A 24,902-nucleotide genomic window follows, 5' to 3' on the forward strand; every position below is an offset into this window, starting at 1 on the left:
AGACACTTCTTCAGTTATGTGGCCGTGAAAGACGTTTTACCCGCTGACCAGCGATAAGCATTTGATTGAAAAAATTATATATCTACTGCACAACGCTGTTCAATTCAATTCAATTTATTTGTAGAGCCCATTTTTACAAATTCCAAATTCCCCTCAGAGTGCTTTACAATCTGTACACATAGACATCCCTGACCTTTGACCTCACATGGGATCAGGAACAACTCCCAAACAACCCTTCAGGGTAAAAGGTCAGAACCCTTGAGGAGAGAACAGAGGAGGATCCCTCTCCAGGATGGACAGGTGTCATAGATGTCATGTGACCAGAAGGAATCATTACACACTAATTAAAACACAGGAACAACACAATGAAGATGACAGAGTGGATGAAGAGTTGGTAGTCGGCATATTCCACCATCCAGACCTCCACGGTCCATCAGGCAATCAGTCTCTGATGCAATATAGAATATATACAATTTAGTTTATGATGATCCCGATGATGGTTTGTGAAATGCATTTCCTTGAGAAATGCTGAATGGCACCTGACGTTAAAATATTAGATCTATGGGATCGTATTCGTGCTTATTGGTCAAAGTCCGTTCCGGGTTGAGCGTAGTTCCTGTGGATAAACTGATTGGGATTTTTATCAAAGTGTTGTGGATTCGGCAGTATTCATTGTTCAGTCTTGTTACCCGTGAATAAATTAAAAGGTGCCACTAAAGTCATCTTATCTGAATATAAACAGCTGCAATGATTTAGCAACTATAGCCCAAGAGCTTAGAGGGCTTTGCATATCGTGCACAAAAATACAGAGACAACAATCCAACATCTTTAAGAGATTTAATTTTTAAATAAAGCATTAAAAGTCAGTAATGTACAAAAGAGGACTGAGGGGAAACATTGAAGTGTAAATGATTCAAATAAGGTCTGCATTAAGTGAACAGAAAACAGGCGAGTAACAATTTGTCCAAATAAATGAAGCGGATCCTAAACAAACGGCAGCGCGTCAGGAGCAACGATGAAGGCGAGACAACGTTCAGAGGCTCTCAGACGACGAGCCGCACGCAAACGTCACGGAGCAGCTCAGTTTCAAGAGCTTAAACCTAAACGATGTGAAAATTAAAGAAGGCATTTAATGCATCTGTAGAAAAAGAAAAGTATTGCATTTAAACCCAAGGTTGTACTATTGACCTAGAAAAATAGAAAAAATACTTTGATGTTAAAAGTTGGTCCTCCCACGCTGCAGACGACATATTGCGTCGACTACGCATGTGTGGCAGAAGCAAATGATTAGCATCTTTTTATCAAATGTGCATTATGGCTCTGGAAACATGGATATAACAAACTGAGACCAGAGGGGAAAGATAGATATGAGCAGGTTGCAGGTTCTGTCTGTGATGATTTCTCAGTTTACTCAACGTTGACCCCATAATTGAATGCGTGTTGGGGAAAGGGGGAGGTGGAGCATCAATGACCAGCTACATCGACTTCAGTGCAGCGTTTTTTAGTCACAATGTCAGAGCCCTCGACACAAATATTGTATTTTTGTCTTCAGCTTCAATAAAATGACGGTCTGCAAAGCACTTGAACTCGAGTGCAGTATTTGTCAAACAGGAAATGCAGAATGCGAACGACACCAACGCAGCCACGTCATTTAGAGTGGCGGTTTATTCCTGGCTGTGCGCTGCGGCGGCGGCGGGGCGTCTCTCAGCTCACCACGGGGTCTCTTTGTCTCGAGGGAGAAGACTCCCGTCCGAGGCGCCGCTCATCTCAAGTACACCTCCTTGTTAATGACGGCTCCGACCGGGAGGATCGAGTTCAGGTCCTTCATGTCCTGCAGTGTCCGGAATGACTGCTCAGACAGAGATGAGAAGCAGGAAGATGATAAATGAGTCACAGCGGCGTGGAGGAGGAGAAACAACATGACACCGTGACGGGGCTGAACGTACCTGGGCGAACCCGGCTTTAATGGCGTCAAACTTGATTTGCTCGTGGACTGCCCTGGCAACGTTGTTTCTTTCAAACGGCTCTGGAAGACAAGGCATTGCTCTGACTCCGGACATGAGGCATTGTCGGGGGCCATTTCTTACATTGAGGCTCCTGTTAATAGTTGAGTGGTGGTCGCAGTGGCCCGTCATGTCCTCTGAAGTGTTTACCTTCCACACATATGTATTTGTTTCTCCAGGTTACAGAATTGTCCTTGGGCAAAGCTTTTGCCTCTCGAACCGAGATCACCTGCTCATCCCACCTGCAAGACACGGAGGAAACAAAAGCAACATCGTTCTTTAGTGCTGAATAGACTAAGAAAAGACCACGGTCTTCAATGACCTAACCAGGAGCTTTGCAAATTCAGATAATCACACAATATGCACCCTCAACTGTCAACAAAGTAGGGAGATGTTTTTTCCTTCTGATTCTGTTCAGTTAAATTCAGCGCCGCATAAAACTGACAGTTGAAATTGGACGTGAACCGATAAAACCAATTATTTTTCAACAGTAAAATTGAAGGGATGCATCGTTTTGCAAACTCATTTATCTTGACAAACCTGAGTTGACATTAATCTTCAAACTATTGTCTGTCTTTCGACTTTTAAATATTGCAACCTCATTGAGTGCATGAAAGTCAATGTACAAAGTAAAAAAACTAAAAACGTTTAGTGTAGAGTTCAGTTAAATTGCATAAGCTTGATATACAGGGACAGGGATGTCTATATGTACAGATTGTAAAGCACTCGTAATTTGTGAAAATGGGCTAGACAAATAAACTGAATTGAATATGAGTTTGTTGAAGCTCATTTCTGTCAAGAAGGTAGGAAAAAGGTCCCTTTCAAGAACTGTCTGCAACGTAAAGGACAAGAAGAATACGCAAAACCCTCAACATCTGTGACCCGTTTAGACTGTGAAATGTAGAACTCAGTCCGTGTTTGTGAGGCGAGTTTTAGTTCAACCGTGCAACTGTGGCGAGGCCCGATAACACGCTTTAACATTGTTCTCCCTTATTTTATTTGCTTTATCTGTAGATTGTATTTGGAATCTTATGTTTTTAGGTTTGTTCTTAACATCAGCAACATTGGGACTACAGATGAAAAATAGCCTCTTGGCTAACTCTGGCACATTAACTACAAAGTTTTTATCAATGTGCACTGTCCCTTATTAAATAAACCATAAAAAAATACATTTAAAAAAACGCTGCAGACACAGGGAGCACGGCATGCCGTGTTAGTGCCGTGCACGGCCAAAGGCCCCACCTGCTCCGTTCTATCACCCAGAAACACGAAACTAGAGACGAGGATGCAGGATAGAGGAAGGAGAGAGCGGATGAGGGAAGAGAAGTTGGCAAGAGGAGCTGAGGAATGGGTGCAAGAAAATGAGGTGGCCCAAGAACCATGAATGCATCTGAAATACGACACTCGGTCATGTGATGTCCGAGGGAGATACCTGAAGTTTGTGGCATAGTATTTGAGAAAGCCCAGAAGAAGCTCTCCCAGAGGGGATTGGTTTCTTGAGATGAAGGGGGGGACCCGGTTGGGTCCCTCTGGAACCATGTCGATGTCCATGAAGGGATCAAAACAGTCCTGAAATCAAGGCACGAGACAAAGCGACAAGGATTTAAGACCTTCTGTAAGTTATTTGCGATGGATGAAGCAAAGTCAGAGTGCTGCTGAAATGTCTTTTTACAGGAATAAGAATGGAAAGACTTACTGGGTAGTCCCTCTGTAGAGAGGGAAGGACTGGTTCCTTGAGAGCTGTAAAGAAAACGCGTGCCAGATGAGTCGCAATTACAGAAGTCAAACACTGCTGTGTGTGTGTGTGTGTGATCGTACTGACTCTGGAGGTAGTGCAGCACCATCAGCACAAGTGTGTAGCTGCTCAACGTTCCTTTGCTGGCATCATTGATTTGATGGTGCTGTGCCCATTTCTTGACAACGAGGATCATGGGTCTTATCCTGAGATCAGCTGAGAGAGTCAGAACAAACGTCATGGTCTCCGTTTAAAGTATCACATGCGCTGCTCGTGGCTGGCAGTATAAACGGAGAGATCAGTCACAGTTGGTTACAATAAGAAAGAAAACTATTAAAAGATTTTTCCTTTAACCCTTGTGTTGCCTTAGGGTCAATTTGACCCGAATCAATATTACACCCTCGTGTCGCCTTAGGATTAATTTGACCCCATTCAATGTTTAATGTCGGTGTTCTTTCGGTCGTCAACAAACAAACAAAGTGCCTCACACTTAAACTTGGAAAACAATATTAATTCTAATAATTTTCTGGAGGTTTTAATTGCTGGCGTCAAATTGAACCCAAAGTGTAAAATATGTTAGTAAATATAAAGGTAACAGGAGGGTGAAACATTGAATCGGGTCAAAATGACCCTAAGGCGACAGGAGGGTTAAAAAAAAAAATCAATGTATTGTTGAGTCTCACAAACCATAGGCGTAACTCCTCAGAAGAAATGTGTTTCTGATGCCCACTGTGTTGTTGATATTCAGATCAAACTCCAGACCACTATAAAGGGAGAGGAATATTAAGTTATTAAAACATCTCACTTTTTTGTTGTATTGAAAATAAATAAGCTTAAACTACTTTTTATCCTACCTGCCTTTCTCTTTGAACTTGAGGATGGGCACTTTAGCTCTGATCAGCTGAGTCATCTCCACATATACTGCAAAACAAACACGAGATTCAGGATTGTTTTGGTTTCATTTCCTGTACACTTGAAACCTATTTTTCCACTAGATAAATAGCGCTGCCTTGTGGCTTCCAAGAGCAAAACATGTTCACAAAATCTACGAGTTAGTTATGCAGTAATGCAAAGTAATTGAGAGATTATGCTTTCATGGTTTAAACTTAAGTCATTCACACTGGGCATGCTTCTGTGAGGATCGGTGCCTGGAGGTCAAGACATTGTGTGTCCAATGATGGACAGCTCTTCTTCCACCAAGGTGGAGGTGATTATACGTGATATTGTACGACGTGGGACTTGCTGTATAAAGCAGAGAGACTGCGTTATGTTTCATTGACGACTTCCATGAATACGAACTGTGCCAAGATCTTTTTCTGATGTTAAATTTGTCTGGTGCTCAAAATGTTACACAGCATTAAAATCCTTCTAACTAGCTACTTGGTGTGTTGATCGACTTGTTTCAAATCTATTAAGTTACGTTAATTAATTTATATACTAAATTAAGTTTACTATTACTTACACAGTGACTTGAAGAATCTTTGGAGGACAGAGAGGACATGTATAGGATCAGTTCTTTTCTAAAACAGAAAAAAAAAACATGCAGGTGTTGAAGTGGATATCAATGATTGAAAATACACGTACACACACACGTTTGATGACAAACACAGCACACAGTCAGATGCTCACATTCCCCTTGAGGACCAGACACAGATCGGCATCACTGCTCCGGCAGCCCAATCCATTCATAGAAGACCCGGTCAAGTAAAGCCGTGCCACTGTGAGAAACGCAGTCAGTGGATAAGGATCTCAACAGTCAGAGCGGAACGCCACCGTGTTCTTCATACACACCTGTATAGATGCTCTGTATGTCGTTCTGGAGCCGAACCCGGCACGCTTCCTTCCGGTCCAAATCAGAAGGTTTCTGCTGGCATGCATCAAACAGCTCCACCATCTGATCACTCAACTGAGGACACATGTACACTGACTAAACCAAGCATACCGAATGCCCACAGTCAGGCGTCATGGCCATCGGCTCCAGGTGAAGCCCATTTCAAAATACACTACCTTGTCCTTAGCGTCGACCTGCGAGATTTTTGAACTTTTTGGGACAGCAATGACCCGAGGCTGGATATGGGCACATGGGCTGGGATGAGAACTATCAAAACCAGCAACGGAGGACGATCTGGATGAACACGCCACCGCTGGGTCAGGCCGATGAAGAAGAGGGGCTCGAGGTAAAGGGGGGTCAAGGCGTTGGCGCTTCACAACGTGGGGGTTGTATTCGTCATTCTGCCTCCTGCAATAAGCACGATAAGTGTGGAGGTAAGCCTGTAATCAAGACTCACAAGAGTGAAGATGTCTTAAATAATGTTGTAATCAACGTCAACAGATTTCCAACAATCTTTAAAGAGACATGCCTATTGCTGGACCATCGTGATTGGTTGGATTGGTGCAAAAGTGTACATTTCTGATTGAGAACGCCAGAGACTAAATTGATGTCACCCAAAATAAAAAACTCACCACATACGTTACATTAGTCGATTAGTTATATCTACTGATGTCAATGCACCACAATGTTTACCCTCAAGGTGAGAACAATCAAACAATGTATGGACTTTTCATCTCACAGTTGCTGCAGCTTCGTCTCAGTTTAAGTTTCAGAATAAAAGCCCCAAATACACAATAAGGTTGAAATACTCTAGGTTGAAATGCACTTATTGTAAGTCGCTTTGGATAAAAGCGTCTGCTAAATGACATGTAATGTAATGTAATGTAATAATACAACTTGAATTATCCTCTGACACCATTTAAATTGATGTTTATATGTTAATACTTACTTAGTGTTTTCCCACAATACAGAAACATGTGACATGACCGGTTAAAAGCAAATGTTCATGAACTATAGATTATTCAGCCATGAATAAAAGATTAAACATCATACTTGCGTCCATTAGTCATCGTTGTGTGAGGAGGGGGCGCCGGAGGAGGAACGGTGGCTGGTGGCTTCCAGGCATATGGAGGAAGCCTCGCTTGTCCGGGGAAATAAAAGCTACCTAACAAACTCCTATTGCTGTACAGGACACACAAGCAAGTCACCAGTTAGGACGAGTCGTTGACGCTGCTGGTGTGTTTTACACAACAACAACCAGGTGGTTTCACGCGCTCACGTGTTGACGCCAGGCAGCCTGTGCGGGTTGTAATCCAGGCACCGGGCTGGCCACGGGGGGGGCGGCGTGTCCGGGTCGGTGCGGTCTTGTGGCCGCCGACTCGGGGCGGCGTGGCGGGGGAACATGCTGCGGTTCTGCACAGAGCTCCAGCATTAACTCCGATGCTTTCCTTCAACGTGACGTCGGTGTCCGCGAATACAGAAGAGCGGAGGCTCCCAGCGGCTCTGAACTCTCCACTGAACCGTAAAGGTGACGTCGATCCCACGAAAACCTGAGGAAACCAAAACGTACCGTAGTTAACCGGTAACTAGCGAGCTAACTGTAACTGGACCGACGCTAACTGACGTTAACTCGCGTTAGCTCAGTCGTAGCTTTAGCTCGCTAATTCAAGTATCGGTTTCGATATTATCTTCAACATCCAACATGTTTTACTGTAGATGTATATCAAAACTATGTGTTTAAAATATGTCACTGAGTGTTAAAAACGTTTACTTAAAACCTGAAAGCTCTGCAACACTTACCAAATTTCATGGCACATGTAAACAAAACTGAAGGTGCTAGTTTCCTGAGAAGCTACTTCCGCATTGATGCCATGACGTCACGGATCGGGATTTAAAGGGGACGTAGCCACGCGAGTTCAAGAGAAATCCACCCACGGGCAAAAGCGTTTTATCCAAATGAGTTTGTAAAGATTAACGCGATGAACCGGATCAGATGGCAGCAACAACGTCGCTGCTGCAGTGAGGTTGTCCATTATCCAAACATTTAAAGGGATTTCCCCCCAATTTTGTAAACATGACATGAATTTATTCAGTTTTAGTTGGGGTTTCATGTTTAAAAGTCCACTATAGATGAGATAAGAGTAATGAGAAAAAAATAAGACTTAATCAATAGACACAACAAGAGTATAACATTGTGAGTATAATATAATACACTTTGACATAATCAGGGTTTTTTCTGTAACTGTGATGTATTTGATCCACTGTGTCCACTAGCTCCTTATAGAGCGTCTCCATATTATGGAGGACTCAAAATGACTTAAGTATAAATAAATAAATGAATAAATATAGGAATAAATAAATAAATGCTTAAATAAATGTATAAATAAATAAATGCTTAAATAAATGTATAAATGAATAAATAAATGTATAAATAAATAAATAAATGTTTAAATAAATGTATAAATAAATAAATAAATACAGGAATGAATCAATATAAGTTATAAATCAACAGGACATCATTAAATAAATATATTTCTACATTTCTGTATTTCTTCATTTATTTATTTCTCTATTTATGTGTCCACACGTATTTCTTCATTTATTTATGTGTGACATTTACGTGTCCGTATATTCAAATGAGCTGGGGCGGTCCGAACCTCATTGTTGAACAGGATTGGTCAAATCAGGGAGCAAGACAGAAGTAATCGATCCCTAGCACTTGGACCTGTAGACGAACAGCGTGTATTATGCATTCTTGTCTGTACATTCTAAATACTACTGTTGTTGAGTCACGGAATGAAATTTAAGGATGTTTTCAGTCGAGAAGTTCGTAGTTTAAGCATCAAATCTGTGGTCGGTTTATCGAGATTCAGCCTAATAAGGATATGCGACGGAGATTTGAGGTCCTGCTCGCGGGACCTCTGAGCTCCGGGCGGTCAGCGCGCTGTGGCCGCCGAGAGCAGCCTGATCTCGGCAGGACTTTTTGAAATGCTCCGCTGGCTCTGACGTCTCTGTAGCGGCTAAACATGAGATATAATTAGGTTAAGAGCACAAAGAGTTTATTATTTATTAAAAGATAACGTTACGTCAATTTGACTGAGATTCATAACTTCATATTGTAGCGACCCTGGGTCAGGATGGAAAGCTACGAGACGTTGTATAGTTATTACCGTTTATTCGGGAACAAGTACCAGGCTACTGTGGGCGGAGTATACGCCAAACGACAGTGAACACCGCAACACATTCTACTCCACTGTAAAGTATTTTACAGTGAATAATTGGAGTAAATTCATGAACAAGAACAGTTGATGTGGTGACGTCACACGACCAGAAAGACCGTCCTGCGTCCTCGAGAGTCTGGACTACCAAGACCAGACTCCAAAAGAACACGAGTCTGTACTCAGTGTACTTGGAATTGATAAACGGCTGAAGTCAAAAAGCTGTCTAGGCTAACTTCTGCTAACGGTGAGCTGAGCGAGCCAACTTCAGCATCATGTGCCAGGCAGAAATAGTAGAGCACAACACACCAGGTGCATCACACTCCTGTGACCAATCATGCTTTAGACAGAGGTTCGGACCGCCCAGCTCATTTGAATATACGGACACGTAAATGTCACACATAAATAAATGAAGAAATACGTGTGGACACATAAATAGATAAATGAAGAAATACAGAAATATATTTATTTAATGATGTCCTGTTGATTTATAACTTATATTGATTCATTCCTGTATTTATTTATTTATTTAAGCATTTATTTATACATTTATACATTTATTTAAGCATTTATACATTTATTTAAGCATTTATTTATTTATTCCCATATTTATTCATGCATTTATTTATTTATACTTAAGTCATTTTGAGTCCTCCATACCTTATAGGCTATGAGCTCTTCCTAAATGAGTCTTCAAAATCTCTGGTTATAGCCTTGGGATAGATATGGCTGACTTTATCCATGATATATTACTTTTTTTATATTGACTGCTGCCTTCCTTAAAACAGCTGTCCTCTCTCCTTTCAGAATAATATTTGACCTCAAAATAACTTTTGAATTGGAACTAATTATGTTTCCAGACGCGGACAAGAGTATATGAAGGATATACAAGAATAAGATGATACGATATATTATAAGTTGGTCCTATATAGTCTTTAGGGTGCAACCTTTTAAACCAAAATGCTGATTACATCACATATGATATGATATTCCTTTATTTGTCCCACAGTGGGAACATTTCAAAAATCACAGCAGCGGTGCACATCAGAGCATCAATGAAAATAAATATAAAACACAATAACAATACTAAAAAACTAAATACTAATACTAAATTTAGTATTAGTGACATTATATATGTAGTCAGAAATCTTAGGGAGGGAGATTACAAATAGGCTATTGCAGCCTTGGACTTCAGTTTTCTTTTTGTATTTGGTCATTAGACCACTTAATAAACTTCTTATAAAACAATACAGCTTCAAATGGCATCAGTCCCTTGAGCACGGAGTGACGTCACTGCGGAGGACGGTGTCATGACGTTGGCAGTTCAATACCGACAGTGATCCGAGTAGGAGGGAAGCGATGCATCAGCCAGATGTGGAGCGGTTTGGGGCGGGGTACGCGTTTGGGTCTGTGGACAGGCTTGGATCAATAAAGCACAGTTACAGCGTAGAGATAGGATGTTTTAATCTTACCACATACTAATAAGGAGAGCAGGCGTGAGTCACGTGCATTAGTAGAAAAGGCATGATTGATGTTGCATAAGCACAAGTTGGCGTATAGCAGCATCAGAAATCGGGTTTATTATAGAAATGCAGAGGTAATGCTGGGTGGAATAGCTGTAGTCTGGGCGAGAGAGTGGGGGTGTGGACTGTGAGCCAATGGTAAGAGAGAGAGGGAGAGAGAGAGGGAGAGAGAGAGAGAGAGAGAGTCGCGGGTGGACAGTATGATTTCGGTGGTTAAATGAGGGTTGTCTTTCCCATTCAAGGCAGCCGGGCTTCTCCACCCATCCAGCGAGGATCTGTGATTTACACGCGACAGTCGGACGCCTGTCGGATCTCCATTGGACTCCGCGCTGCCGTCGCTCCCTCCGCGCTGCTGCTCCATCACCAACCGCTCAGCGCCAAAGGAGGAGACGCGTCCTGATTCCCGTGCCATGTGCAGAACGACATATGTGTGATTTCCTGCGGTGACAGTGTAATGGACCAGTTGTCATCAAATTCCTGCAGACGCACCAACGGTGAACCACTGAAGGCGGTCGTGTAGAGAGAATAAGACCTTCATACGCAGCAGCCAATCTGAGAGATACGCTTTTATTGCCAGTGAAAGGATCAGTAATCGCCTCCATGTCGACCATAACAATGGGGTAAGAGTGATTATTATATAAAGGGGTGACTGAATTGCATTTAATGTATTTCTGTATGTATATAGGCTGCGGCTGCTTCACAGGTTCTGAACTTCTCTCATGGAAACCACACCAGCAGATCACAGTGACCCGGGTGGATGCGTAAAATGAATCTCTTGTATGACGTCTCATGAACTTGATGGTGAATAGCTCAGGTCGGCGGTCTGTGTAATGAGGTGGGGATGTTCTGACGGTGGTGTGTTGCTAAAACAACATGTTTAGACATTCAATTACAATGTTCCTCTTATCTGAATATGCTGTTTAGTAAAATGAAACACACTCTAGGCCCAGCATGCTGGCTCACAAATGCTGGTGCAGAAGTGACCCCATGATCAAACTTCAAGGATCAAAATATTGAGCTAAGTGGCAATATTTACCAAAATGGAAGAATGTGGGATTTTGGGGGTTCTTTAAATGAAACAACACTTTATGATCTATTATTGCACTAAAACAATGAGAGAGGGAATTCAAAAAGGCGATTTTTCCCCCCCTTTTTTCTCCCCTACCTTTAAAACAGTTATGTAATTCTGAAAGACGGGATGTTTAAAAACAGCAATTCTTCTTGAATATGGTCAGAGTTCTGCTCTGTGGTCTGATGTTCTGTAGTAATCCACTGTTCCGAGTCCTGCTCAAGGAGATTTGGGAACGGTATAATGTCGGAAGCAGGGAAATATCCGTCGCTTTCCAAGGCTCCAGTGACAGAAAGCGGCTTCCTGTCTCTATGGCAGCACAGTGACCGCTACCTTACACCTCCTCAACAACAGGCACCCATCAGTACAATATCTGCCTATAGAGCAGCACTGCTCATTTGCATTTCCCTTAACCCCAAGCTCAGCGGTCCATTTCCCCCAGCCAAGCCTGTCGTTCATTAACCGCTGTCTCCTGCAGTTCATTGTGATTAATTGCACAGCAGGAGGTTAACAACATGGCACAGGCATGGTACGATTTCAAGGCATCAGCCCAAACTCTCGCATTAACTATTGAGAATACACAGGAGGCTTCCCAGGCTCCCACTCTGCCCTCCTACAGTGTGGGCAGCACATCGTTCAGCAGTCTCCCACTCAGTTTCAGCTCTCCGTGGGCTCTGCCATACTGGTGACTAAGTTACTGTTATGCAACATCTCAATGACTCAGTTGATCCACAGTGGAATGCATTGTATGCGGTGATTCAAAGCACCGTGTTGCATACAGTGCGTGTGAACTGAAGTCTATATGTGCGGATGAGATGACCGTGCACATGTTGTCTAGTTGCCCGTCGAGCAGTAATGGCACGGACATATTTCTGACAGGCATTCGTCCACGTGGTTCTAATGGGGACGGCAAAGAGAAGAACATTAGTGGTTACGAGAACTGGAGATTCCTGTCAAGACGCTCTCACTTCCCTGGGTTAATGCACAGATGGACAACACTTCTCGCCCAGATCCCTGTGTGTGTGTGTGTGTGTGTGTGTGTGTGTGTGTGTGTGTGTGTGTGTGTGTGTGTGTGTGTGTGTGTGTGTGTGTGTGTGTGTGTGTGTGTGTGTGTGTGTGTGTGTGTGTGTGTGTGTGTGATAGCGCTTGCGTCTGAATGTGTGGGATGTGTTCCCATCTCAGGTCATTGAAGCCGCTCCCAGTAGATGGAGCAACGCAACGCTCTCTCATTACTGTCCTCTCTCCACATTAAATAAGATCTCCCTGCATTCAGGCTCGACCCCGTTGAGTTAATGAACTCTGGAAACAAAGACAACTTCAGGGGAGCGGCTGCGTGGAGGTGGCAAGGGGAAGTGAGATATCCTGAGATGGACCGTTTGAATATGCTTCTGTTTCACTGTGGATGTTTGCAGGGGGACAAACACACGGAAGTAGAAAAGAAAATGCCCTGTGTGGTATAGAATGACGAGCACATGCTTGTGTGAGATGGTTTGTTATAGGCTCTGTGATTCAAGGACTGAGTGTTCACATATCTGTGCATATTAAACCCCGGAGGCACGAGAGGTGCCAAAGGCAACAGCTGTTGCAACTCCTGGAAGTGTGTGTGTGTGTGTGTGTCACTGTCAAAGTTCAACGCACGATAAGAGTAACTGAAACTGGGCTCTTGGCAGATGATGGACATCAGGCTCCGGATGGCGTGAATTAAGTTTAACAATATTTAATGGCAAGAAGTGTAAACAAAAAATCGAGGCTCAGGATCGTGGGTTTCGTGGTGATGGGGGCGCCACGGCAACAAGCCCGAAGCACCCGGGTCCAGACCAGAGAGAACGATGTTCCCCCAGTCCAGAGTCTTAGTCCCAGAATCAGCCAATCAGCTCCTCTCAAAGGTAGTTCATCCTCTAACACCTTCCTGTTGGATTAAAGTCCACTATCAAAATGGAGAGGTCAAAGGTCACGACCCCTGTGTCAAAACGTCACTTCCGGTCAAGTTGCTAAACAAGTATTTTCACAATAAAAGTCCCGTCTGTTATTGTCACTTCACGGGCTTCAACCGGCTTCCACAATCTGAAATACTAACTAACATTCACTCTCATGAACAGACATTAATTCTTTCCATTAATCATCTGCATAGAGTAAACAGTCCCCCTATGCTTCATAACACATTAATAACAATATCAATATTCTCCCTAATATTTCCTATTATAATATCTTTCTATATGTATTAATTTAAAGCTCAAGACTACAGAATCAAAATAAACTATTACAACCTAACAGTACTTTGAAGGATCAGTTCATCCTAATAGCAAAAAACAAACCGTTGTAGATACCACTAAATTCACTACCTCAATACTTAAATGTTGTTATTTCACACTGAATGGCTAGAATATAAAATATAACCAAACACTACGAGACAGACGAGCAACAGAAGAAGAAGAAGAAGAAAGAAAGAGCGAAAGCAGAACATGATACAAAGCTTTGTTACTTATTTTTAAATTGTGGTTCACAAAATACAAAATCCATTACTGAACATTTGGATTTTCAAGTCTAATGGGGACATTTTTTTTCCTGCCGAAGATGTTACTGTCGAATTATTTCCAGGTGTATTTTTCATGGGCCTCGTTGTCCTGGAGCGGAGACAGAAACAAATCAACGGAATTGGACAAATAAATCAAATATTGTGGCTAATGACAATATTCTGTCATTCTTTTTTTATTACGATTGGTGTGTACTCGCCAACAGACCCCCGATCCACCTCCATCAGTCCACTTGTCACAGTCCTCTTTTTCTCGAAATTGAAATCCTGTCTTGAAGCGATAACTAATTTGACTGTTGGACATGACGTCATCAAAGGAAAGGACCGTCTCAGAAACGGCAGCATTTAACGACCACAACACCAATAAATCTATTCTCCACACACTACTGACTCACACACTACTGACTCACACACTACTGACTCACTACTGACTCACACACTACTGACTCACACACTACTGACTCACACACAACTGACTCACACACTACTGACTCACACACTACTGACTCACAAACTACTTACTCTACACACAACTGACTCACACACTACTGACTCACACACTGACTCACTACTGACTCACACACTACTGACTCACACACTACTGACTCACACACAACTGACTCACACACTACTGACTCACACACTACTGACTCACACACAACTGACTCACTACTGACTCACACACTACTGACTCACACACTACTGACTCACTACTGACTCACACACTACTGACTCACACACTACTGACTCACACACTACTGACTCACACACTACTGACTCACACACAACTGACTCACTACTGACTCACACACTACTGACTCACACACTACTGACTCACACACTACTGACTCTACACACTACTGACTCACACACAACTGACTCACTACTGACTCACACACTACTGACTCACACTACTGACTCTACACACTACTGACTCTACACACTACTGACTCACGCACTACTGACTCTACACACTACTGACTCTACACACTACTGACTCTACACACTACTGACTCACGCACTACTGACTCTACACACTACTCTACACACTACTGACTCTACACTACTCTACACACTACTCTACACACTACTGACTCTACACACTACTCTACACACTCGATCTGTTTTTAACATTCATGTTTCATCACCTGCGCTTGTGTCACACTGTACACTCTGCATGCTGAACACCTCCTCCTCTTCCTTCTCTGTGTTTTTCCTTCCTCCTCCACACTTTCTCCTGTAAGCCTTCTCCTCATTCGCCACAGAAATTACCCGCTAAGTTTTCCTCTCTCCTCTCCTCCCTCGTATGAGTCTCTGGTCACGTTCCCCCTCCTGTATTGAGGTGTGCAGCTCTTGTTTTCACGTTCACACTCGTGAACCCACTGATGGGAGATCGACAGCCTCCTACGGCTTTCGTGCTTTTGTTGCGTCCCCGTCGCGACATCTGTGCCAGAGTTCATCACCGGAGTGCAAGAGGATCAACGCGTTCTAATTCGACCTCGATGCAATCCCCTCACCGATAACTCTGGCTGTTGGCTCAGACCAGAGCCGCTGAGCAGTGGGAAGCATGTGTGACCAGAGTGATGCTTTCTTGCCTTATGGAAATGCCTGTTTTTGACGAAGAAATATCAACAAACAAATTATTGTTTCAATACATTTTTGGAGAAAGTAGAATTTGTTATTTATATATTTATTTTGGTGTATTTTTAAGGTACACTTGTCGGAGTTAGTTTTATTTTTTCAACTGGTGGGTGTCGCTTTGGAACAAAACTCTTCAAAGCACAAGAACCTTGCTTTGTTTGGTACAAACACCACCAAGCAACAACAAGTTATGCACAAATTATGCAATGAAAAACGATGACAATTGCCAAGCAGCTATTGCAGAGATCATACGGACAGGCCATGGTGGTGTGAGTGGAAATGACTCACAGATCTGCCACTTACACTGCTGTCAATGATTATGATAATTCACGCACAGCACTCCACAAGCAGCTTGGTAAAGCGGCATTAATCATCCCAGATTCACTCTGGCTTCCTCGACTCTCCACATTCCCCATCATTCTCCTTCTCTTCCTGTCTAACTTCCCTCTCTGTCTCTCTCCCTGTCTCCATGTTTTTTTCTTTTCTTTCCCAGTCTTGGCTAATCACACACAGGAGGGGTGCTGCTGCTGAATTTTAATATTCATTTATACAGCAAGCCTTTGATGTCCCCCATCACCCCCTCAGTGCAGTGTAAGCACTTCTCTATCTTCTGCTCTGCCAGCACTGCCAGCCCAGAATATCTCCCTCTGCACCCTGTACTTTGAGTGTGTGTGTGTGTGTGTGTGTGTGTACTGACTGTAGATATTACCCAAGCAGCCCCAACAATGCTGGAATATATGAGGGCATGCTAAGAGCTAAGTGAGGGGTGGGGTGGGGGGGTACATAGACAAAGGGCGAAGGTAGCATATGAGTGACAAACAAATGCATGGATAAAAAGACAAAGATAATATATTATAATCTCCAACATTAATAGCGATGAATCCTAACTCTGGGTTGAGTGTCATGTAGGGGTCAATACGGAATGAAGTCATCTTAAACTGAGCCCATCATGGAGTTTTGATCATCTACTGATCTAAGCTACAGAGACACACATCCACATATACACTCATGTAAACACACATTTATGCTTCTGAGTGTGTTTATATATGCACATGCGTTATGTTTGTCTGTGTGGAAACTACAGCTCTGCGGGGCGGGTCTCTGGTAGTTAACCGTAGCCCACTGTCTATATTTAGCCTTAAACCCTCTCCTTTCCCTTCTCGGCTCCCCTGAGCGTCCCTCGCTCTGGACTGCAGGCATTTCCATATCAGAGCATGGAGAGACGGAGCTGCCTTACGAAGATTGAAAGACAGACGGAGTTTCTGTCGAAACGCTGCAAGCATTTAGTGTATTGATTTACAAGTGGCGATGATGTCGGAGAGGAAGTTGAGGCTTCAGGTGTTTGCGGGAACCGGTTCAAGACAATGAGCACACGTAGTCGTCTTTTGACAGCCTCTCTTTCTCCGGCGTAACTATGGAGGATGGCGAGTTAGTAATCCGGTTGCCAGGGCGATCTGACTCACCCGTGGGCAATATTAGCCGTGGCGCCGGCGGTGGGTTGGGTGAGACGTTGGTGTTGCGGCACAAAGAGGTTCACCACTTCTTCTTCGTCCCCTTCAGGGAGCAGCCCATCTACAGCACGAGGGCCCACGTCTTCCAGATCGACCCCAACACCAAGAAGAACTGGCTGCCCACCAGCAAGCACGCCGTCACGGTCTCCTACTTCTACGACAGCACGCGCAACGTCTACCGCATCATCAGCCTGGACGGCACGAAGGTGAGCAGTCGATTCTGATCGGTTCTGACCAGACAAACTCTGTCGCACACAAAACACAGATTTCACCTGACCTCCCATCCTGCATCCATTGTTGTTTTTAATTCCTGCCAACTGGTGTTTTTGAGATGTCGCTCAGCGCTCTGTGAGGTTTGAGCGGCGCTGTGATGTCCCAAGTGTTAATGAGCACGGCTCTGGAGGCTAATGCGCAAACACATGTTGAAAGAGACCCGCATTGAAACCCGTCCCCAGACTGACGGCTCGCGGTTCATTGTGTGTCGGCATGCGACTGCTGTATGCGCGCGTGTCTGTGCGTCTGCGCTTCAAAGTCTACATTTTCTCTCAGGATATTCTCTTGAGAGAACCGGGAGGGATACCTCTGCTGGCCGTGGTGTGGTTTATCAGCACAGACCAGTCCTCACCAGTTATGTAGAGAGGAGGGGTCGAGTGGAACGAGAGAAACAGATGACAGAGTGAGAAGAGAATAAATAACAAGAGCAGCAAAAACCCAAAGGGAAAAGGTCTGGGATCGAGAAGGTCTGATACATGTAAAGACCACCTCGTGTGTGAAGCATGAGTTATGGTCGATTGAACAAAGGCTCATTCCTTAAAATAAAATGTGTTTCTCAAACGGGAGTAAATAGCTCAGTTGTTGGTGACTATTTTCAGCAGCACATTTTGTGCGCTTGTAAGTATTTATGGCAGCAGCACGGCGTGTTCCACGTGGGATTGACACCAAGGACACAAGACTGTCCAATATCAGCCTTTCGGGGAACTTGGGGAGTCCAAGTTTATCGTTATGAAGCGTTATGACGGTTGCCAGAGCAACAGCGTGGCTCTCTGACGTGTTCATAGTTTTTGTATACAGATAAATGGTAAAGAGGATAAACTAAACTTTGGATACAATTCAATTCAGTTTATTCGTAGAGCCCATTTTCACAAATTACAAATTCCCCTCAGAGTGCTTTACAGTCTGTACACATAGACATCCCTGACCTTTGACCTTTGACCTCACATGGGATCAGGAACAACTCCCAAACAACCCTTCAGAGGAGGATCCCTCTCCAGGATGGACAGGTGTAATAGATGTCATGTGACCAGAAGGAATCATTACACACTAATTAAAACACAGGAACAACACAATGAAGATGACAGAGTGGATGAAGAGTTGGTAGTCGGCATATTCCACCATCCAGACCTCCACGGTCCATCAGGTGGAGGTAGAGAGGAGGAGTGGGCGGAGCCTCAGCAGGACCACAGACAATACTTGTTGGTAGTATCAATACATTGTCGGTTTGGGTTTTAAATGGGTGTTGTTGACAATAAAGAACATTTGAAATGTTGCCAGATTAACGTCAGTTCTTTATAGTTCAACGCTCACCAACTTTCAGATTCTGTTTGTTCCCTGACCTCCACCTCATTTCATAGTTTATCCCCAACAGATGTTTCTATCTCCCACTGTCTCTCTCTCTCTGCCATCATGTAGTGTGTGTGTGTGTGTGTGTACATGTGTGTACATGTACATGCTCATGTTGGTATTTATCTTGTCTAACTAATTGTAAGTCACTGAATCTGTGACGGAAGGCTTTCAAACTCAACAGCCCTCTGTTAACTATCCACACACACACGCACTCACACACACACACACACACACACACAAATAACCTGATTATCTAAATTGTTGACAAAACATTTGTTCTCATTTAGCCAATTGTTTCAGCACCACTGTAATAGTGTTGTCTGAAATACACATGATCAAGGTACTAATACCAACAGTTATCAACGATATGCGTCCTCACTGGTATTTGTATCTGTAGTCCTGAGTTGTGAGTCATCTTCATTCAGCAAATACTTGGAGCTAGAGATTGTCCTTGGCTCTTCTTTTGATCCTCTCTCTCTCTAGTTCTCACACATGTACCTCACACACACACACTGCTGTAATGAAGTGCATGTAATGTGTATTAAGTGGGTTCCTTATGTCCTGCAGGCAATAATTAACAGCACCATCAGTCCCAACATGACGTTCACCAAGACCTCACAGAAGTTTGGCCAGTGGGCGGACAGTCGAGCTAACACCGTCTACGGCCTGGGATTCTCGACTGAGCATCATCTAGCCAAGGTACCGCACACACACACACACACACACACACACACACAGAGAAACCATGCTTCAATCACAGGGGGGTCTTCTATTTTGTGGGGATGGTATTTCAACTTTATTTTCAGTCTAGTTGCTGAAGCTTCTTTCAAGGTGTGGAATGGGCTTGGCCAGGGGTCCCCAGACTGTTTCCTGTGAGGGCCACATCACTGTCCCCTTCTCTGATGGGGTCAGGGGTCAGTGTGTAACAGTGTGACGATCACAGGGTGCCTAAATGTAAACATTATTGTTTTCCAGAAAGCCACATCACCAAATATTAAAAACCCTTTCAGGGATCTTCACACGGGCCTTAGTTTGGGGACCACCGGGCTTGGCAGTCGGCCCCGATGAGGCTTTTTTCCGGGTGTGTCTTTGAAAGCACATCTGTATATTTACTGTGTGTGTATGTGGGAATGGAAGTGGGTGGTGATGTCTCTCCTCTGCAGTGTGATTAAGCACACACACACACACACACACACACACATGGAAACTCGATAAACTGATGACCTGAAATTAAAGACATTCCTGATTCATATCTAGACTGGACATTGACAGCATGAGGTCCTGTGACCTGAAGGTTGTCAGGTCAGGCGTTCTCTCCTCTCTCGACTAAGAAGTGAAACATGATGAAATGGTTCGGGCCGAGCGGCGGACGCTTTGGACTTTAAAGGGGAGCTCACACCTTTTTAACTTGGTTCGGTTTATTTGTCATGTGACCTGTGAAAACCATTACATGATGTATATACAGGACTGTCTCAGAAAATTAGAATATTGTGATAAAGTTCTTTATTTTCTGTAATGCAATTAAAAAAACAAAAATGTCATGCATTCTGGATTCATTACAAATCAACTGAAATATTGCAAGCCTTTTATTCTTTTAATATTGCTGATTATGGCTTACAGCTTAAGAAAACTCTAAAATCCTATCTCATAAAATTTTAATATTTCCTCAGACCAAGTAAAAAAAAAGATTTATAACAGCTGAGTGTTTGTCAAGGCTCAGGAAACCCTTGCAGGTGTTTCGAGTTAATTAGACAATTCAAGTGATTTGTTTAATACCCTACTAGTATACTTTTTCATGATATTCTAATATTTAGAGATAGGATATTTGAGTTTTCTTAAGCTGTAAGCCATAATCAGCAATAAATCAGAATAAAAGGCTTGCAATATTTCAGTTGATTTGTAATGAATCCAGAATGCATGACATTTTTGTTTTTTTAATTGCATTACAGAAAATAAAGAACTTCATCACAATATTCTAATTTTCTGAGACAGTCCTGTATAGCCTGATGTATATATAGCCCTGATGTGACGTCACCAGACTCATCCAAGTTCCATCTTGGTTTTTTGAGCATTATTGAGTTGAGTTGAGTTTATTTCGATCAGCAAAATATACAATAATCAGAATTAAACAATAGAAGAAAGTGGCGGACCGAAAGGGTCCATGCAGGCTGAAGCTATCTAGCTTATAAATGCCATAATCTAACCCATTATTCTCGTATTAGTCTCTTTGATTTTGACCATTCCTTTTTTAAAGATATTTGTTTACCAAGTCCACAAAATGTATAAATGGGCAAGACTAAATGTATGGAATACCCAATGGATGGATGATCTTATTATGTGACTTTAAGGCAGACAGTTACAACAGAACAATATGCACATTCCAGTCTTATTTTCCAGGTAAATAATAAGTAACCAATAATGCATAGTAATGCATATTTCCTATCGTTTGAATGTGTTAATATGTTATATTCTAATAGTTAATCAGGTGTTTTTCAACTTTAGACAACATAAAATACTAATTGTTAAAACTGCATATTGATACAGCGCAGACATCGTTCCTCTCAACATGGTAAGCACCATGTGAATCAGTCAAAACATGCAACATACATATGAAGACACTTTCTTTAAATGAGTGTTTTTCTACTTTGATGGTTTAGTTCTCTCTGGTTTGTGAGGATGGTCTGTGCTTCCAGTGTACCTTTATTTCTTTCATTTAGATTAAGATATATGAAATATAAAAAAGTCTTCAAATATCTCAAATGTATAGCATGTTTGGTTTTATAGATTCAAAGGGAAGTTTTAACAGCCAGTTAGAAGTATTATACGTGGTTTAAAGTTCAAATAATGAGATTCACCTCTCGGATAACTGCAGTGCCAAACACTCCTGAAGCACTTACACTAAAAACGACTGCATTTAGATCACTGGACAAGACGTGTTATATTTCACTGAAGTGAAGAGATATTGAGTTACTCATTGGAACTCCACTCAGAGCAGACACACGACTGGCTTCGGTCGTGTTGTCGATTTGATTTCCTCGCCACTTAGCGCTCTGCAGTACTGTATAAACCAAATTACGTTGTAACATTGAGGGAGTCGGTGATTAACCACACCCTAAAGGGACGGAGTTGAACTGCGCCAGGGTGTTTATATTTGCTCCAAGGCCTGAGCTCACCTTACTGCTTCAGGATTGCTGGATGTGTCTTTGCCATTGACTAAAATAACCACAGGGATCAACTTCAGGCAGCGACAACTTCTGATTAAAGACACAAACTACAGGAGAACACAATGGCTGCTGTGTCCTGTGTGTCCTTGTCTGTGTACAAGTCTATGATGTAGACTAGGTGACTATTGGTGACCCTTTTAGTTCATGTTTCTGCTGAGGCATTGTGGGTAAGGACCATCTTTTCTAAGTTCAACTGTGTGTCGTTATTTACTCTGGTTTCACGTCTGACTTATAACACACTGGTGTGTGTGTGTGTGTGTGTGTGTGTGTGTGTGTGTGTGTGCGTATGCAAATAGAGCTTTACTAAAAAGATTAAACTATATCATTGTATGAATTACAGTCTCATTTTTCGCTCCACTCGGCAACAGCCAATCGACTCGTGACTCTGTCACTTCCAGCTCGTCACTCTACATCCAGACTGGTTGCTGTCCTGGCTCCTGATTGGTGGAGCCAGCTCCCCACTGACATCAGGACAGCAGGAAGTCTCTGAAAACACATCTTCAGACTAAACCTGGATTAAAACACAGATTAGCACTTCAGTGGTATTACTTATGGTATTACTTATAGTATTACTTATGGTATTACTTATAGTATTACTTATGGTATTACTTATAGTATTACTTATGGTATTACTCATGGTATTACTCATGTTATTACTCATAGTATTACTTATGGTACTTTTGTAGTTCGACTTTCTTGAAGAAATGTTACTTCCTGTATTCTTGTAGTTCTTAGTTTGTTCTCTTGGTTGATGAACTTGTTGTAAGTCTCTTTGGATAAAAGTGTCTGCTAAATGACATGTAATGTAATGTGATGTAATGTTATAATATAATGTCATGCAATGTCATATTTATGGTTGTCCCCTGTGTCCAGTTTGCAGAGAAGTTCGCGGAGTATAAAGAAGCAGCCCGACTGGCGAAAGAGAAGAGTCAGGAAAAGATGGACATGGCCATGTCCCCCTCTCAGGTACGCTCAGTTCACGCCACCTGAACTCCCTGACCCCAATCCTGAACCTGCTGACCTCATGCTACAGGCATGGTGTGTAAGAGGAACATCTGGTGAACAGGTCAACCAAACGGTGTGTTTTGTTTGATCCGTTATCAGAGGAGGCGTAGAGGCCAATTCATGAAATATTTAATAATTGGATAAAAAATAGATACAAAAACATCTTTTTATGGAGAAAATGTGTTTAAAAAGCTGATGCTAATAGAGCATTCAGCTTGTTTACTTAATAAAAGGATAATTACATTAATGTGAAAAGTCCTTCATTTAAAATAATACTTAAGTTGCAACAAAATTATTATCAAAAGGAAAACATATTTAAATACAAGCCATAAAGGTTAGAAATTTAAATATTGTCTCAAATTGTACTTGCATGCATTATTTGTGTTAAAGTTACCTCTGAGCTCCTGGGAGGTCCTGACACTGAGGATAAGAATAACAGTCCTAACATAATACTGTGAATGTTCTCTGTATGTGTAACAAAAATACAAAGCTGTCTGCGGCCGCTCCATGAACTCGGGAGCATAATTAGCCGGTACGTTCCGTACTTTTCTGTGTGGGAGAGTAATTGAGTGTTTTAGGGCATGTGTAACTGCACATGCGATAAAATTAGCATGTCTCCGAGGATAATCCCCAGAGAACGTCGTTCTGTAATCTACAGGCTGTCAGCGGGCTCGGGGTCCTCGTCTGTTCGTCATGGAGGCTGTAGGGGAGCCGCCCCCTGCTGTGCTGCGCGCTATCACTGCTACGGCTAATGCTGCGGCCCACAGGAAACGCCACCATACCTAGTGCTTCCCATTAGAGCAGGGCTGTCCAAAGTCCGGCCCGCGGGCCAACTGCGGCCCGTGGCCCATTTTTTATTGGCCCTCAGAAAATATATAGGAATATGGCCCACACATGAAACTTGAAACTTGCAGTACTTAGGGTCACCACTAGGTGGACTTCTGCCTTCAACAAGGCAGATTCTCCGCAAAACAAAAGGAATCAAAGAGGTTTGGGACAAATATGGCAGAACCAAAAGAAACGACAGCAAGTTAAAACATTTATGACGCGGTGGGAACATTAATATTAGAGAAGACACCGTTAGCAAATAGCAGCTAACGTGCTAGCTCAACTCGCGGATTATAGCCGCACAAACAAAACGGCCAACGGTTTTTGTAATAAAAAAGTAAATGAAAACCTGTTAATGTAAAGTTGTAATGCAGGATGTTTTGTTTCTTTAAGCATAATCAAATATATATATATAGACATAATTCACCTCATTTTATTTGTTTTGTTAACTTTAATAGAGCTCAGGCGATACACGTGGCCCTCGGTCTCCAGCTAGCCTTGTTTCTAACCGACAGATCCTCTTTAATACTAGAAACAGGAACTACAAACTACAAAACATGAGAGGAATTATTCCACACAAACAAGAGGAGACAACACGGAGCTAAATGCCATATGCTGGTCCCAATAGGCCCGACCTGGTGGCCGTGCGTTGGGAACTGATATTAAATGGAGTACTAATCAACGTGGAACGCAAACTGTTCGGCTATAATCTTTCTCTTATCTCCCCTTCCTTCTTGTCCATTAGAGACAGACAGGCAGTGCCATTGTGCGACTGTCTCGTGCCCGAGCCCTGAGTCCTAATGGCTTTGTTTTATGTGCGAGCGGCAGCTAAATGATTTGTCTCTCGTATAATTCTGTGGTTGTATGGGATATAAAGATAAGCATTAATCTGTAATTCTGCAATTTCTCAGCACTATGAGCTATTTAGTGGCCTATAGGCATGTGCGACTGTTCACTAAGACGCTTACAGGCGCTTTATGGGCGTGAGAGACCTCAACCACCTTAAGATACATGAACGCATCATTTGTCATTAAGGCGGATTAACGAATGAGATGTGTCCGTTGATCTCGTTATCATCTCGTTGTTAAGAGTAAGTTCATTATTACGCATTTCATAACATAACGTATAGGTTATTATGTTCTCGTTATTTATTCTTAG

The 24,902-nt window shown here is 42.7% G+C and overlaps 2 protein-coding genes across 3 annotated transcripts in view; one reads left to right on the forward strand and one right to left on the reverse strand.

Moving 5' to 3' along the window:
• Positions 1-823: 823 nt before the first annotated feature.
• On the reverse strand, positions 824-7,431 carry tent2 (terminal nucleotidyltransferase 2). Its single transcript, XM_056419674.1, has 15 exons — positions 7,370-7,431; positions 6,849-7,119; positions 6,623-6,751; positions 5,746-5,977; positions 5,530-5,644; positions 5,368-5,456; positions 5,201-5,258; positions 4,593-4,659; positions 4,426-4,502; positions 3,826-3,954; positions 3,700-3,743; positions 3,436-3,572; positions 2,154-2,245; positions 1,947-2,026; positions 824-1,849 (listed from the first exon to the last, which is right to left on the reverse strand). Exons 2-15 carry the CDS (start codon positions 6,971-6,973, stop codon positions 1,763-1,765), a joined length of 1,461 nt encoding a protein of 486 aa, XP_056275649.1. The 5' UTR covers positions 6,974-7,119; positions 7,370-7,431; the 3' UTR covers positions 824-1,762.
• Positions 7,432-10,746: 3,315 nt separating this feature from the next.
• homer1b (homer scaffold protein 1b) overlaps positions 10,747-24,902 on the forward strand; it is a 28,722-nt gene continuing 14,566 nt past the window's right edge. The window contains exons 1-4 of one of the 2 annotated variants that reach the window (XM_056418465.1): positions 10,747-10,930; positions 17,114-17,270; positions 19,255-19,386; positions 22,785-22,877. In XM_056418465.1, coding sequence (XP_056274440.1) covers positions 10,911-10,930; positions 17,114-17,270; positions 19,255-19,386; positions 22,785-22,877 — 402 coding nt within the window. In that variant the 5' untranslated portion in view covers positions 10,747-10,910. Of the gene's footprint in view, positions 10,931-16,880; positions 17,271-19,254; positions 19,387-22,784; positions 22,878-24,902 lie in introns of those variants that run through there. The other variant, XM_056418464.1, reaches the window with a different exon arrangement.

This window comes from Pseudoliparis swirei, chromosome 7 (genome assembly GCF_029220125.1).
Source record: "Pseudoliparis swirei isolate HS2019 ecotype Mariana Trench chromosome 7, NWPU_hadal_v1, whole genome shotgun sequence".
Classification (NCBI taxonomy): Eukaryota; Metazoa; Chordata; class Actinopteri; order Perciformes; family Liparidae; genus Pseudoliparis; species Pseudoliparis swirei.